This window comes from Lycium barbarum, chromosome 9 (genome assembly GCF_019175385.1).
Source record: "Lycium barbarum isolate Lr01 chromosome 9, ASM1917538v2, whole genome shotgun sequence".
Classification (NCBI taxonomy): Eukaryota; Viridiplantae; Streptophyta; class Magnoliopsida; order Solanales; family Solanaceae; genus Lycium; species Lycium barbarum.
The window spans coordinates 53404161-53419294 of NC_083345.1; the positions used below are offsets into that span (position 1 = coordinate 53404161).

The following is a 15134-nucleotide window of genomic DNA, read 5'->3' on the forward strand; positions in this document are numbered from 1 at the left end:
AGTTCTGTAAAAATGAAGTTTTGTCAGATAACTTAGTTTTTACAGAATTATGCTGGACAATGCATTGTTTCTATAAACTTTGCCTTGCGAAATTAGGTCATAGATCTGTTTTTTTTATTTATTTATTTATGTCAGGAATATTTTTGACCACCTTTTTATTACTTAAAGTGCAGAAGGATAAAAATTAAATACCAGCAATTTGAGGGCCAAAAATTAAATACCACCCCAGATAGGGGCATTCGTGCGGATTACAAGCTTGCCTTCTTCACCTTGACGACTAGGAAAGCAAACATGTAGAACCCAACTAAAAAATATTATCCGAATCCAACCGAAAGCAAAGGTCAAAAAACTTAAAAAGAAAAAGAAAAAAAACAAAATATGAACCTAACACTTGACCTTCCCGGGTTTGCCCCTCTTTGAAGTTTGTTTTTTGTCACTTTGTCAGGTAATAACGTTATGTTCCGCTTGGCCCGGCTGATATTCGATCCATCAAATTTTCTCTTCCGATCTGGCAGGCAGTAATCTGTGTTAGTCGCCTGAGCCATATAACTGACTGACACCTCAAATGGCTAGGGCTGACCTCAAACTAATTCCTTTCGTTTTCTTCTTCATCAATTACGTCGTCGTCGTGGTTTCCTCTTTCCGGATTTCAGATGAAACCTTGGGTTTTCTTCCCTCAGCGAATAGCACCAGCGACATCAACAACCACACCACAATGTTTCTGCCTCTCTTTCCTCCAAAAGAATCGTGGCGACCACGCGATGAACTCTCGCGTCGACACCTCCAGAAAAGTCATTCAAGCGCTCGCATGCCTCTCCACGATGATCTCCTCCTTAACGGGTCAGACACTTGTATCCAATTTTCCCATATACTAGCTTCGTCCCAAAATAAGTACTACCTCTGTCCCAATTTATGTGATTTAGGCCAGGTATTTAAGAAATAAATAAAGACTTTTGAAACTTGTGATAGTCTAAAACAAGTCAATATACTTGTGTGGCTGAAAATTATTTCATTAAGATAAAAAAAAGTTTTAAGTTAAATTTGTATACGGTAGAAAAACCGGATACGGGTAGGTCCGGGATAACTATGGATCGGAGAAAGAAAAGGGCGAGGGTTCGTACGGGGACATCACACCTCCGGATGAGCACTTTAATCAAGGCCGAGTATAAGCGCCATCTGGCCCGGTCTCTAAGCCATCGAGGGTTCGGGATCTCTCCCCGGTGTCTCATCACCGTTGGTCCGGTATCCGTGAGTCCGTTGGTCCGATGCGACCGTTGCTAGGACGCGTCAGTGGTATCACATCATGGACAGCTGCCAACTATGCGTGTGTCAGACGGCGCCGTCAGTCACATCACACCAAACCCGTGCAAGGGCTGTCCCTTTTATTACTATTTTATTGATTCACATTGGAGAGGGCCCATGGGCTCATTGCTATAAATAGAGTACTCCCACCTCCCTTAGGGGGGTTGATTCTTCTTTTACTTTCAAGAGCATTTGTAACACAACATATATATATATATACATCCGATTCTTGTTGAACCTCTTCAATCAACTTGTCATATGTGTAAGCAGCCGGTATTTATGCTCCTTATTTGTGTATCAAAAAACGTTCTTATCCAATCTTTGTAATCAATATTTAGGCCCAAGCACATATCTTATATCCACATACAAATTCAATTGGTTACCAAATCGGGGGTAAACAGTTTGGCGCCCACCGTGGGGCTAGGATAATAGTGGTCTTTGGCCTTAACTTCCACCATATTCATCGAAACCAAAAACTCCCTCTCCGTCTCTGTGAAAACGGTCCAAATGGCTGACGTCGAACAATCCGGTCATGTCAATAATGCCGAGATAGTGGCGGAAAACGAAGGGAGCGGACTGCGGGCATTGCCGAACCCCGCCGATCTGAACCCCGTTGATTCAAGAGAAGGACTTAACCGGCAAAACACCGTAGATCAAGAGAATGCCGTTCCGCCGGCAACCGATCCTCTAAACACTCACCATTCCGTTACGTTATCCCGGGATAGGGTCTGGAGAGAGCCAGACGCGCCAAACGACGGCGTTAGCTTGCGTTTGATCTTTGAAATGCTGCAGGAACAAAGGGCGGCAATCGCCGAGCAAGGGCTAGCGATTGCTCAACTGCAGAGCGGAAAGGGTGAAGCAGGGCCGGTAAAGTCAAAAGGTACGGTTGAAACCGGAAGAAACGGAGAACAAATGATCGAGAGCGACGGCTCCGGAGCCGGCTCCTCAACTGAGGTCCTAAAAATGCTCGAGACCTTGGCAAAACGGGTGGATTCGATCGAGAAGAGGGTTGAGACGTACAATTCTCGCGTGGACCAGATACCGGGGGCTCCACCTCTATTGAAAGGGCCGAATTCGAAGAGGTACATCCAAAGGCCTTTCCCGCCAAGTGCGGCCCCGAAACTGATCCCGGAGAGGTTCAAAATGCCCGACATACAGAAGTATGACGGCACCACAGACCCACACGAGCATGTGACCTCGTATACTTGTGCCATAAAAGGCAATGATATGGAAGAAGATGAGATCGAGTCGGTGTTGTTAAAGAAATTTGGGGAAACCTTGTCGAAGGGGGCATTGACGTGGTATGACCATTTACCCGAACATTCGATCACTTCTTTTGAAATGCTCGCTGATGCGTTCGTAAAGGCACATGCCGGTGCGATAAAGGTGCAAGCCCGTAAGGCTGATATCTTCCGGATAACCCAAAGGGACGATGAGCTGCTACGGGAATTCGTCACCCGGTTCCAGAGGGAACGGATGGAGCTCCCTCCGGTGCCAGAAGAATGGGCCGCACAGGCCTTCACAAAAGGACTCAACATGCTAAGTTCGGTGGCCTCGGCCAAACTGAAAGAGAATTTGTTAGAATACGAGGCTGTAACTTGGGCCGACGTCCACAACAGGTATGAGTCGAAGATCCGGGTGGAGGATGATCAATTCGAGCTCCCTCCGGTAAGGACCAAAGTAAATAGAGGTTTCGAGGCACCAAGGAAGGGATATGAAGGCAAGTCCGAATCATTGAAAGAGAGGTTTCGGCCATATCCCTATACGGAGAAGCAAAATTTCAGGTCGGAAAAGGCAATAGAGAGTCTGAGCCATTTCTCGGGACGGGGCAGCAAGCGGGTTGAACGCCCGTCTAACAGTCGGGGACTCTCGTTTAGGAGCGACACCGGAAGCTCCGCCAACAATAAAGTTTCTCCAAAAATTTCGGAGTACAACTTCAACGTTAGTACTTCGGGACTTGTCTCGGCTATTGGACGTATACCCGATGTAAGGTGGCCTAAACCATTGAGGATGGACCCGGGTCAGCGAAATCCAAGTGTAGTGTGCGAATATCACGGGACCCACGGTCATCGAACTGAAGATTGCCGCCAATTGAGAGAGGAGGTAGCCCGGCTATTGAAAAATGGTCACCTTCGAGATCTGCTGAGCGAGCGGGCCAAAAATCACTATAAGGAAAGAGAATCTTATCAAATGCCCGAGCCTGTTGAACCCCAACATACGATCAACATGATAGTGGGGGGCACTGATGCCCCTCGAGGGCCGGTAATGAAACGGACAAAGATTTCTATTGTCCGTGAAAAGCGCACTCGAGATCATTCGACCGAGGGATCTATCGTCTTTAATGATGAAGACGCAGAGGGCATCATCCAACCCCACAATGATGCGTTGGTAATCTCTATACTGGTCTTTAAAACTAAGGTCAAACGCGTTTTGGTTGACCCGGGTAGCTCGGCCAACATCATCCGATGGAGGGTGGTTGAACAAATGGGACTGCTCGGTCAGATCGTACCAGTGGCCCGGGTGTTAAGTGGGTTCAATATGGCAAGCGAAACCACGAAGGGGAAATCTCACTGCCTGTAAATGTGGGTGGCACCATTCAGCAAACGGTGTTCTACATGATCGAGGGTGACATGAAATATAATGCCCTATTGGGCAGACCTTGGATACATAACATGAGGGCCGTGCCTTCAACACTACACCAGCTGTTGAAGTTCCCCACGCCGGAGGGAGTGAAAACCATCTGAGGCGAGCAGCCCGCTGCAAGGGAAATGTTCGCAGTAGAGGAAGTGGCACATCGGCCCAAGGGGCCGGAAGAGAAATGTGCAATAGGAGGAGATAGCCCCAAATAGCAATCAAAGTGCGCCGGGTTTAATCCGGTGCATGAAGAGGAAGATTACGAGGTACCCAGATCGTTCGTCATGCCGGATGACTCGGATGCAACCCAGTCGACAGTGGAGGAGCTGGAGCAGGTCATCCTGTTCGAATATCTCCCAGAAAGAAAGGTATACCTGGGCACGGGGCTCACCCCGGAGCTCAGGCGTCAATTAATTGAATTCCTCCGTGCTAATGCCGATTGCTTTGCATGGTCGCATATAGATATGACAGGTATATCACCAGACATAGCAACTCACAAGCTCAGCCTGGACGGGATGTTTGCTCCGGTAAGGCAGAAAAGAAGGCCCATGGCGGAGGCTAAACACGCATTCGTGAAGGACGAGGTAACCAAACTTTTGAAAATAGGCTCCATACGGGAAGTGAAATACCCGGAGTGGCTGGCTAACGTTGTGGTAGTACCCAAAAAAGGTAACAAATTTCGAATGTGTGTTGATTTCAAAGATTTAAACAAGGCATGTCCGAAGGACTCGTTTCCGTTGCCCCACATCGATAGAATGATCGATGCAACGGCCGGGCACGAGATGTTGAGTTTTCTCGACGCTTACTCCGGGTATAACCAGATCCGGATGTACCCGGAGGACCAAGAGAAAACATCCTTCATCACCCGGTACGGGACCTACTGTTATAATGTCATGCCTTTTGGATTAAAAAATGCCGGTGCAACTTACCAACGCCTAGTTAATGGAATGTTCGAAGAACAAATAGGGAAAACAATGGAAGTTTACGTTGACGATATGGTTGTTAAGTCTCTGGAAACAGAGGACCATTTAAAGCATTTGCAGGAAACCTTCGATGTGCTTCGCAAATACAACATGAAGCTCAACCCGGAGAAGTGTGCCTTCGGTGTAAGATCTGGCAGATTCCTGGGTTTCATGGTGTCAAACCGAGGGATCGAAATCAACCCGGAAAAGATCAAAGCCATCGAAGATATCGAGGTGGTGAACAACATAAAGGGGGTTCAGAGACTCACCGGGAGAATCGCAGCGCTAAGTCGCTTCATATCGAGATCCTCGGACAGGAGTCACCGGTTCTTCTCCTTGCTCAGGAAGAAGAACGATTTTGTCTGGACACCCGAGTGCCAAGAAGCTCTACAGGATTTGAAGAAATACTTGTCTAGCCCCCCTCTACTGCACACGCCGAAGGCGGGTGAGACACTATTTCTATATCTAGCTGTCTCCAAAGTGGCGGTAAGCGGCGTTTTGGTCCGAGAAGAATCAGGTACGCAATTCCCTATCTATTATGTGAGTAGAACATTGGGGGACGCGGAGACCCGTTACCCCCATTTGGAGAAACTGGCATTGGCACTGGTGAGCGCCTCCCGAAAGCTTAAACCTTATTTTCAAAGCCATCCTGTATGTGTAGTGACTACTTATCCTTTGAAAAACATCATGCATAAACCAGAGTTGTCGGGTAGGCTAACGAAGTGGGCTGTAGAGGTTAGCGGTTACGACCTCAAATACAGACCCCGAACGGCCATCAAATCCCAAATCTTGGCCGATTTCGTAGCAGACTTCGCCCCGGCCATGGTCCCCGAGGTCGAAAAAGAATTCCTACTAACCTCAGGAAGGGCCACGGGCATTTGGTCTCTGCTTACGGACGGGGCCTCGAACCTTAGAGGTTCCGGGCTTGGTATTGTCCTTAGGGCCCTTATCCCCGTCGAGGTTGGCGAACCGACTCTCCGGTTCAGGTATACAACCGAGGAATTAAACGGGGAGGCCATGGCCGTAAGACTCGACCTCGCCGATGAGATGCGTGAAAGAACATTGGTCCGAATTGCGGCCCAAAAGCAGAGAACGGAAAGATACTACAATCGGAGAGCCAACTTTCGGCATTTTCGAGTTGGGGACTTGGTACTTCAAAAAGTTACTTTGCATACAAAGAACCCAAACGAGGGAAAGTTAGGACCGAACTGGGAAGGACCATACAAGGTGACCAATGTAACGGGCAAAGGATCATACCAGCTGGAGTCCATGGATGGGCAATGCCTGCGCAACAACTGGAACATAGCCCACCTAAAAAGATACTACTGCTGAGGTATGATCCTCTCATATATACCTTTTGATAACCATGCTGCCTTTTTTTACAGGAAATCGAGGGCGGCACAAAAATAGAATTTAGGACTGAAAGCACGTGTTGCACTCTTTTCCAAACGATCATAATGAATCGTGTCCCATTTTTCATTTACTACAACAAGGCAGAAGAAATGAAAATTCTCATATGTGCAAACGATCATAATGAATCGTGTCCCATTTAGTGTTTGCTACGGCAAAGATACAAGAAATGAAAATTCTCATATGTACAAACACTTGCAATACAGAAACCATTACAATGACCGTATTTTCGGCATTGCTCAATTAATATGCCCTGTACCGGACACTATGGCCGATATTAGACAAGGCCAATGAGGTCATCACAAACCGGCCATGAAAAACGCCGGTCCTAGAGAAGCCCCTATCATGGGCACGGAAAGGTTCGAAGCCCACAAAACATTTGGTAAGTCCCACGGGCAGAATTAATCAATGACTACGGATAATCTCTTCCGAAAAACGGACCAATAATTCAAGGTAAAATAAAAACAAGCACTCAAACGAAGACACAAGAGGAGTGCAACTTTCATATACGCAAAGGATACTTTTATAAAGAGTACGTTTACATCAAAAAATCCTATGCTACTCGGCTTTCTCTTCGAAAACTTTCATGCGTTCTTTATATAGAGCGGTATCAGATTCCAGTAGCCGGTTCCTCCCGGCTAAGCTCGCTGCATCGGCTTTCACCAAATCAAGTTCCCCCCGGAGTTGGGACACGGTGGTCTCCAGCTCATCCAGCCTCGACGAAAATTGAGCTTTGTCTCGGCTAAGACAAATCTTCTCAGCCTTGAGGCTTCGGTTATAATCAGTCATGGCGGCCAACTCATTTTTCAAACGACGATTTGCGTCCTTGGCCGCATCAAGCTCGGGACGAAGGTTGGCAAGAACGGCGGCCCGACCCAACTCTTCATCCTTCTCTCGGAGGAGATGCTTGTATTTCTCCGTTTCTCGGCCTTGGGCATCTAGCTGGCCTCGAAGATCATCCATCTCGTGTTGGGCACGAATAAAGGCTTCGTTTGCCAGTACTACACTCTGCAAAGAAAGCAAACACAAGGAATCAAACGAAATAAGCATAAGGTCTATTGATATACAAAGATGGCCGAGAGCCTTACCCGGTTGCCCGCGTGCATCCCTTCGTTCATAAGGCACTGCCAGGTGACCCCGGTCATTTTTCGCTTGTCCGAGTCGGAGACGAGAGGACGCAAATAACTGGCTACTCCTACCGGACGCGATAGAAAGCCACAATCCTCGGGGACGGTGATTACGGCCGATCTGGTCCTTCTTGGTTCTACGCTCGGGGCTGGGAAGATAGTCACCAAGTTGTCTCTAGAGCCGGATTCTGACTGTCGGTGGGCCGACCTCGTGACCCGAGGAATTGGAAGATGGCCAAAACCCGCAGCTTCACCGGTAGCAGGAGGAGTAGTTGAAAACATATCTTCAAAGTCTTCAATCCTCGGGGCGGAGGTAGACGAGCTTGGCATAGACCCGATGTTCCGGGCAAGGACCGGGGGTTCCGGAGTAGAAACAGGTTCGTGGCCGGGCGATGGGCGAGCCTGAATGGGGGCTTCGGTCTTCGAAACTGGAGTGGTCCTTTTATCGATTGCAGTGACAGCCGTTTCCCCGGCTCCTTTACTCCTCTGCAGGGGAGTATCTTCCGAGGAAGTTTCACCTAAAATATCGACAAAGTCAACCGACCGAAGAGGAGCCGGGGAAAGGATTTTTTCCGCACCTGAAGGAAGAACGGGAATCAAGATACCTTCGTTGATAGAAGGCAAGGGCAGTTCGGAGGCAGTATCCTCGGGTGTTGGGGCTGCTGACGGAGTCGGGTCGACCCTCCGAACTATGATGTCGGGCTCCGTTTCCTCGCTCTGGGGCCGGGCAACGCTTCTTGCCTTCTTTCGTTTAGACGGCTCCCCCTTTTCTGAGGGCCGTTTTCTTTTGGTGGCTTCGGCAAGAACACGGGAGGAACCCGCCGTATCAAATGCGGACGCCGGTGCAGGGGAAGCGGCCCCCGACTCCGATCTAGATGCCACCGAGCCCTTCGGCAAACCTGAACGATAAAAGACGTTGGTAGGTTAAGAGAACTGACGACCTCGAATGGCTAAAGATGCAGTAAGATCGAAGGAAAGTCGAAAGTTACCATGATTTTGAGCGATCCATCGACCGCGTGACAAGTGGGCCCAAGTCCGGTCTTCATAGGGAAGCTGGTTGAGGAGCGCCGTGACCCACTCACTCAGATCTCCGATAACCGGGGGAACAAACCCATTTGCTACAAAAATAAGGAAAGGGCGGTGAGATAACAATACCATAAGCGACTGAACAGGTAAGGGCGATGGCTCAAAGGTTCGAACTTACGTTTGTCGTTCCACTTCTCCGGAAAAGGTAGATGGGCGGCCGGGATTATGTCCTCGGTTTTTACCCGGACGTAGCGTTCTAACCACCCCCTGTCCCGATCTTCGTCCATCTTCGAGAAAAGCGGGCTCCGGCTGCGCTTGGTTAGTTTTATGACACCACCCCGGAATATCCTTGGGGAGTACAGGCGTATTAGGTGGCCCAGTGAGAATTCTTTCTCAGCTCTGTTGGCTAGCAACCGGAGGCAAGCAACGACCCTCCAAACAATCGGGCCGATCTGAGCCAAAGTCACGCCATAGGTTCGGCACATATCCAGTATGACCGGATCAACCGGGGGATCGAGCTTAAGGGTAAAGGGATAAGTGTATACGTACAAGAACCCTTCCCGGTGATCGGTAACGGATTCGTCTGGCCCGGGTGAAAAGACCCCTACCGGGCGTGTGCGCCACCCACAGTCTGCCCGGACCGTGTTGAGTTTATCCTCGGTTATAGAGGAAGGATATCTCCTCACGTCATATCCTCGATCCGAGACGGCAGAGGGCTTTTCCGCCTCCAGGTCTTTATTGAAGTTAAATTTGGCCGGTATAACATCCGAGGCCGTAGTTTCGGGGTTACTCTTTTGTTTGGTCGGGGACACAGCCTCGGCCCTCGGGGATGAAACTGAAGGAACTTCGGTAGAAGTGGTTTCAGACGGAATGGAAGGAAAAGGATTTTAGGAAACAACGCAAAGGAAACGAAGGAAATAACGATTTGAAGAAGCAAAGAGCATTTGGCAAGAACGATGACAAAGTTAATCCCCCCTTTTCTTTTTTCGTATAAACAAAATAAGATTTGGCAACAAATTTGTAACAAAAAGGACGGATCTGGAACACAGAGGGAAGAGGAAAAGAGAGGACAGGTCGAAAAAAGTAAAAAAATGAGGGAATAAGGGGCTTTATATAGGCATAAGGAAGGGAACGGTTATCGAGGACGGCCAATCGAGGATCGCCACATGTCACGTCATTAATGTGAAGCGACGCGAAACGACGTGCAAGAGACGGTTGACAGGAACGGACCATCCGGAATAGGATACGTGGCCGGCAAAGGGGAAGACATGACGCACCCATTCCCGCCAAAATAAAGAGATAAGGATAGGTCGTCCGGGCGGTCGGATGCATGACTCATTCACTTCCCGTCACTCCGATAGATCGTTGGTCCGGGAAGCGTGGGGCTATCTGTATACGGTAGAAAAACCGGATACGGGTAGGTCCGGGATAACTATGGATCGGAGAAAGAAAAGGGCGAGGGTTCGTACGGGGACATCACACCTCCGGATGAGCACTTTAATCAAGGCCGAGTATAAGCGCCATCTGACCCGGTCTCTAAGCCACCGAGGGTTCGGGATCTCTCCCCAGTGTCTCATCACCGTTGGTCCGGTATCCGTGAGTCCGTTGGTCCGATGCGACCGTTGCTAGGACGCGTCAGTGGTATCACATCATGGACAGCTGCCAACTATGCGTGTGTCAGACGGCGCCGTTAGTCACATCACACCAAACCCGTGCAGGGGCTGTCCCTTTTATTACTATTTTATTGATTCACATTGGAGAGGGCCCATGGGCTCATTGCTATAAATAGAGTACTCCCACCTCCCTTAGGGGGGTTGATTCTTCTTTTACTTTCAAGAGCATTTGTAACACAACATATATATATATATACATCCGATTCTTGTTGAACCTCTTCAATCAACTTGTCATATGTGTAAGCAGCCGGTATTTATGCTCCTTATTTGTGTATCAAAAAGCGTTCTTATCCAATCTTTGTAATCAATATTTAGGCCCAAGCACATATCCTATATGCACATACAAATTCAATTGGTTACCAAATCGGGGGTAAAAAAAATTATTTTTAAATTAGAAATGTATGTTCTTTTTTACTGACTAAAAGGGAAAGTGTATCACATAAATTGAGATGCAGGGAGTATTACTTTAGCAAAAATCACGTTCATTATGTGAAGTTTACTAAACTACCTCTATTTATTACTCTTTCTATTCTAATTTATGTAATATTTTTTGCTTTCCGAGATCCAAACTTGCATGAACTTTGACCCACTTTTTAAATGTATTTTGCCACCAAATTAATATGAGAAAGTACTTTCATGTAGTTTTTAAATATACAAATTTTAATAAATATTGAGTTAATCTAATCCAATTTAGCTTCAAATTTTAGTCAAATTGAAAAGCGAAAAGTTTCACATAAATTGGGACAAAGGGAGTAGACGTTTTTTTGATAATTGAGCAATATTAAAGATGACTACTGCTTTAATTCCTAAGGACATAGTCGGAAAACACTTATGAATTTTTGTCTTGAATTCCTAAAGTGAAATTTATTTTGGGACAATTTTTTTTTCCGCAAAGGTGACACTTATTTTGGGACGGAGGGAGTATCTCTCTTTCCATTTTGGGCAAAGTTGAGTTTAATTTTAGAGGATATATGCAGGTATTATACGACTCGCCTTTTGATTGGAACTCCTCCCCAGAGGTTTGCCCTTATAGTTGATACTGGCAGTACTGTTACCTATGTTCCTTGCTCTACCTGCGAACAGTGTGGCAACCATCAGGTTACCTCTTTTCTAATTACATTCTCTCTTTTAATTTTTAAATAATGGTCAAAAACACATCTAAAGTATCATTTTTTTGCGAGTTTCCTACCTGAACTATCACGTGTTTATATTTCTTACCTCAGCTATCACCAACTATTTATCAAAACAAACTCCAAGCTGACTAAGACCAAGTGTTTGAATACAATCGCCAAAAGGAGCGTGACAGCTTAAGCCTTAATTTGCCCATGAAATTTCGTCCACATAGCAGCTGACTCATTAATTTCGAGGTGTGTTTTGATAAAAATAGTTAATGATAGTTCAAGTAGGAAATATAAACACCTCATAGTTCATATAGGAAGCTCGCGCAGAAGTGATACGTCATATGTGTTTTTGACCATTATCTCTTTAATTTTCTTATTCTCCAAAAAGTATATGTGGACAACGAAATTTTATTGAATTTAAATCCGCAAGAAATTTGAATTATGTTAAATTCAAGATATATTAGTCCAAATAAATATTATGGATTAATATAATTGAATTAATTATTTAAGTCCAATAAATATGGATTTGATTAATAATCCAATTTTTATGGGCTAGTCCATTAATTTGGGTTATAAATAATGAGCCCACTTTGCTAAGCCCAAGATGTCATCTTCCTAGAGGCTCAAATTGGTGCCGCATGTCAAATGATGTGGCACGCCAAGTCAAGCGAGAGAGCCAATAGGATCATGCCACGTGTCAAAATGATGCAGCATGCCTAGTCAAATCAAAGGCCAATGAAGATGCGCCATATGTACAAGTGACATGTTCCGGCCAATCAAATATCGACATGTCAGCTTAAATCTGATTAGTCGAAAGAAGTATGTCCTTATCACAACTCCTCCATCCTACAACTATAAATAGGGGTCTCATAATTCAGAAAAGGGAACAGAAGTTCTAACAAGAAGCAAGAGAGAGCTCGTGGATCAAACGCTGCAGATTTCTTTACAAGCTAAAAGCATTCAAGCATTCAAGTATTTCTCTAGAAGTTCTAGAGATCAAGACGCAGATTTAAGATCAAGCTCAAAAGCCCTTGAATTCAAGTCCAAGTCAAAATTAAATCCATCAAGTTCATGATTAAGCTAAAAAGCCCCTGGATTTATTGTTGAAAAGACGAATCAGAGGAATCATAGAGATTGTAACACTCCTATTCTGAAATCAAATACAAAGATTGTTGCGATATCTTCCTGTCTTGATTATTATTTTCTTGACGCGAATTTTATTGTCTACAAATTCTGGCACGCCCAGTGGGACAATCTCTACCTCTCATCTCAACTTTTCGACGATCGAAGCTCAAGAACATTGAAATGACTTCAAAGAAGATCAACTCCAAGGTTGCTAACTCCAAGTTCTCTGCTAATGTGGAAAGCATCCTCGACATTACCTTTGGTAGCATTGGACCAATTACGAGGAGCAAAGCAAGCTTGTTGGGACAACAAGCGTTCCAAGTGCCGTCCGCAACAACTCCTGTTTTTGGATCTTCATCCCTAAAAGGAGCAAGATCCTCTACCGATGCATCGGATGAAGGGAGCAACATTGCTGAAAAGATTAAGAAGACTCTAGCTCTACTTGATTTCTCTAGATCCAAGAAATCTGCTATGAAGGAAGATGATGATACTTTAAGTGACAGATCCTCTCCACTCACACCACATGAAGTAGGCCAGTCAAAGATCAACTTATGCGATAATTTATGCTATTCTCCAACATCCCCAACAATCATGCAAGCAATGGTTACAACGCTTCATCGATGGAGGAGACACTAGCAAACTTTGCAAAGGTGATTGATGGCTTAACCAAGCATGTGCAAAATCAAGACGCTCGGATTGAGAAGTTGATGGACAAGATGGATGGATTAATGGAAGGAGAATCTAGCCACGCACCTGGGAAGGGTCATGAAGCACAGGAGACTGAACCTCGTGCATAACAAGTACCGCCTACTAAGGAAATTCCAGTTTCTTCTGAAGGGATGATTTCGCTCGACCGACTAAAGGAGTTCATCGAAGGGACTATCAAGGATAAGTACGAAGTTGCTGCCAAGTCTTCTTTTACTTATGGAAAGCCGTACACTACAAGAATTGATAACTTCAAGATGCCCGCTGGTTATCAACCTTCCAAATTTCAACAATTTGAAGGCAAGGGAAATCCAAAGCAACATGTTGCACACTTTGTTGAAACATGTAATAACGCTAGGACCTATGGAGACTATCTTGTCAAGCAGTTCGTCCGCTCCTTCAAGGGGAATGCCTTTGACTGATACACTGATCTTGAGCCTAATTCTTTCGATAGTTGGGAGCAACTAGAGCATGAGTTCCTCAATCGCTTTTATAGCACAAGGCGTACCGTGAGCATGGTCGAACTTACAAGCACTCGCCAGAGGAAGGGAGAACCAGTTATTGATTTCATCAATCGATGGAGAAATGCAAGTCTAAACTGCAAAGATAGACTCAGCGAAGCTTCTGCGATAGAGATGTGTATTCAAGGAATGCATTGGGGGCTTCACTACATCTTGCAAGGAATTAAGCCAAGGTCTTTTGAAGAACTAGCTACTCGTGCTCATGACATGGAGTTGAGCATGTCTTCTACTGGGAATGAAGTAATGCCTGTCTACGACCCTCGCAAAGGAAAGGACAAGCAGGAACCCAAGAAATGGAGCAAGTTCGTTCCCAAGAGTGACAACAAAGAATCTATGAACGTCAATGTCTCGCCTGTAAAGTTTACTACGAAGGTGAGCAAGAAGCAGAGTATGAAAGCAACTTCCTTCCAAGATAACAAAAGTCGAAAGTCGACCTTGAAGGAGATGCAAGAAAGAGAATACCCCTTCCTAGATTCTGATGTCCCTGAAATTTTTGATGAACTACTTGAGCTGAAACTCATTGAGTTACCAGAGATGAAACGGCCCAATGAAGTTGGAAGAACAAACGACCCGAACTATTGCAAGTATCATTGACTCGTGGGTCACCCTCTTGAGAAGTGCTTTGTCTTCAAGGACAAAGTTATGCAGTTGGCTAATGAAAATAAGATTCTGCTTGATGATGAGAAGGCAAGTTCAAATCAAGTCTCTATCACCTTTGGCTCTTTCGATCCAGTCCAGATATGCAGCTTTGAAGAACATGAAGGAGGACCATTGGAGGAAGATAGAACCCAAGTTGATGAAGCCAATGATGAAGGTTGGATTCTGGTGACTAGGCGGAGACGCTGTAAAACAAGTACACGAAAAGAATCATCTAAACAACCAACAAGGAAAAGGATGGTTAGAAGACCAAGGAAGCAGAAATCAGTTGAGCGTCTGAAGAAAGCAAAAGTGGAGGAGAACTACCACCAAGAATCATGATGTCCTGTGACTTTGAGGGAATTCCTACCAAGCTGGTTCCGCAATAAGACTGCTTCAATACTGATAAAGAGGAAGCAAATGATGAAAGCCTATCAGCACTGTCTCTGTCATCATCTGAAAAGCCTGTTGAATCTTCTTCGAAAGAGGTACACACATGTGATATAAGAATCACATTCACAGATGACGATCTTCTACTTGGTGAAACACTACACAATCGTCCATTGTACATGGTGGGTTATGCCCTCGAGAAAAGGATAAACAGAATACTGATAGATGATGGATCTGGAGTTAACATTCTTCCTATTCGCACAATGAAGGAACTTGGCATCACAACTGAAGAACTTTTTGAAAGCCGCTTAATGATACAAGGATTCAATCAAGGGGGGCAACGAGCCATAGGTGCTGTCAAAGTAGATATCACCATCGAAGATTTGCGATCAAGTGCATGGATGCATGTCATCGACGCAAAGACTTCGTATAATATGTTGCTTGGCAGGCCATGGATACACAAGAATAAAGTTGTCCCATCCTCCTACTATCAATGTTTGAA

General features: G+C 45.6%; 1 protein-coding gene across 1 annotated transcript in view; it reads left to right on the forward strand.

Annotated features, from left to right (window-relative positions):
- Window positions 1–311: 311 nt before the first annotated feature.
- The window catches only part of LOC132608763 (aspartic proteinase 36-like), a 37145-nt gene continuing 22322 nt past the window's right edge, over window positions 312–15134 (forward strand). Inside the window, exons 1-2 of the mRNA XM_060322499.1 lie at window positions 312–840; window positions 11112–11232. Coding sequence (XP_060178482.1) covers window positions 566–840; window positions 11112–11232 — 396 coding nt within the window. The 5' untranslated portion in view covers window positions 312–565. The remainder of the gene's footprint in view (window positions 841–11111; window positions 11233–15134) is intronic.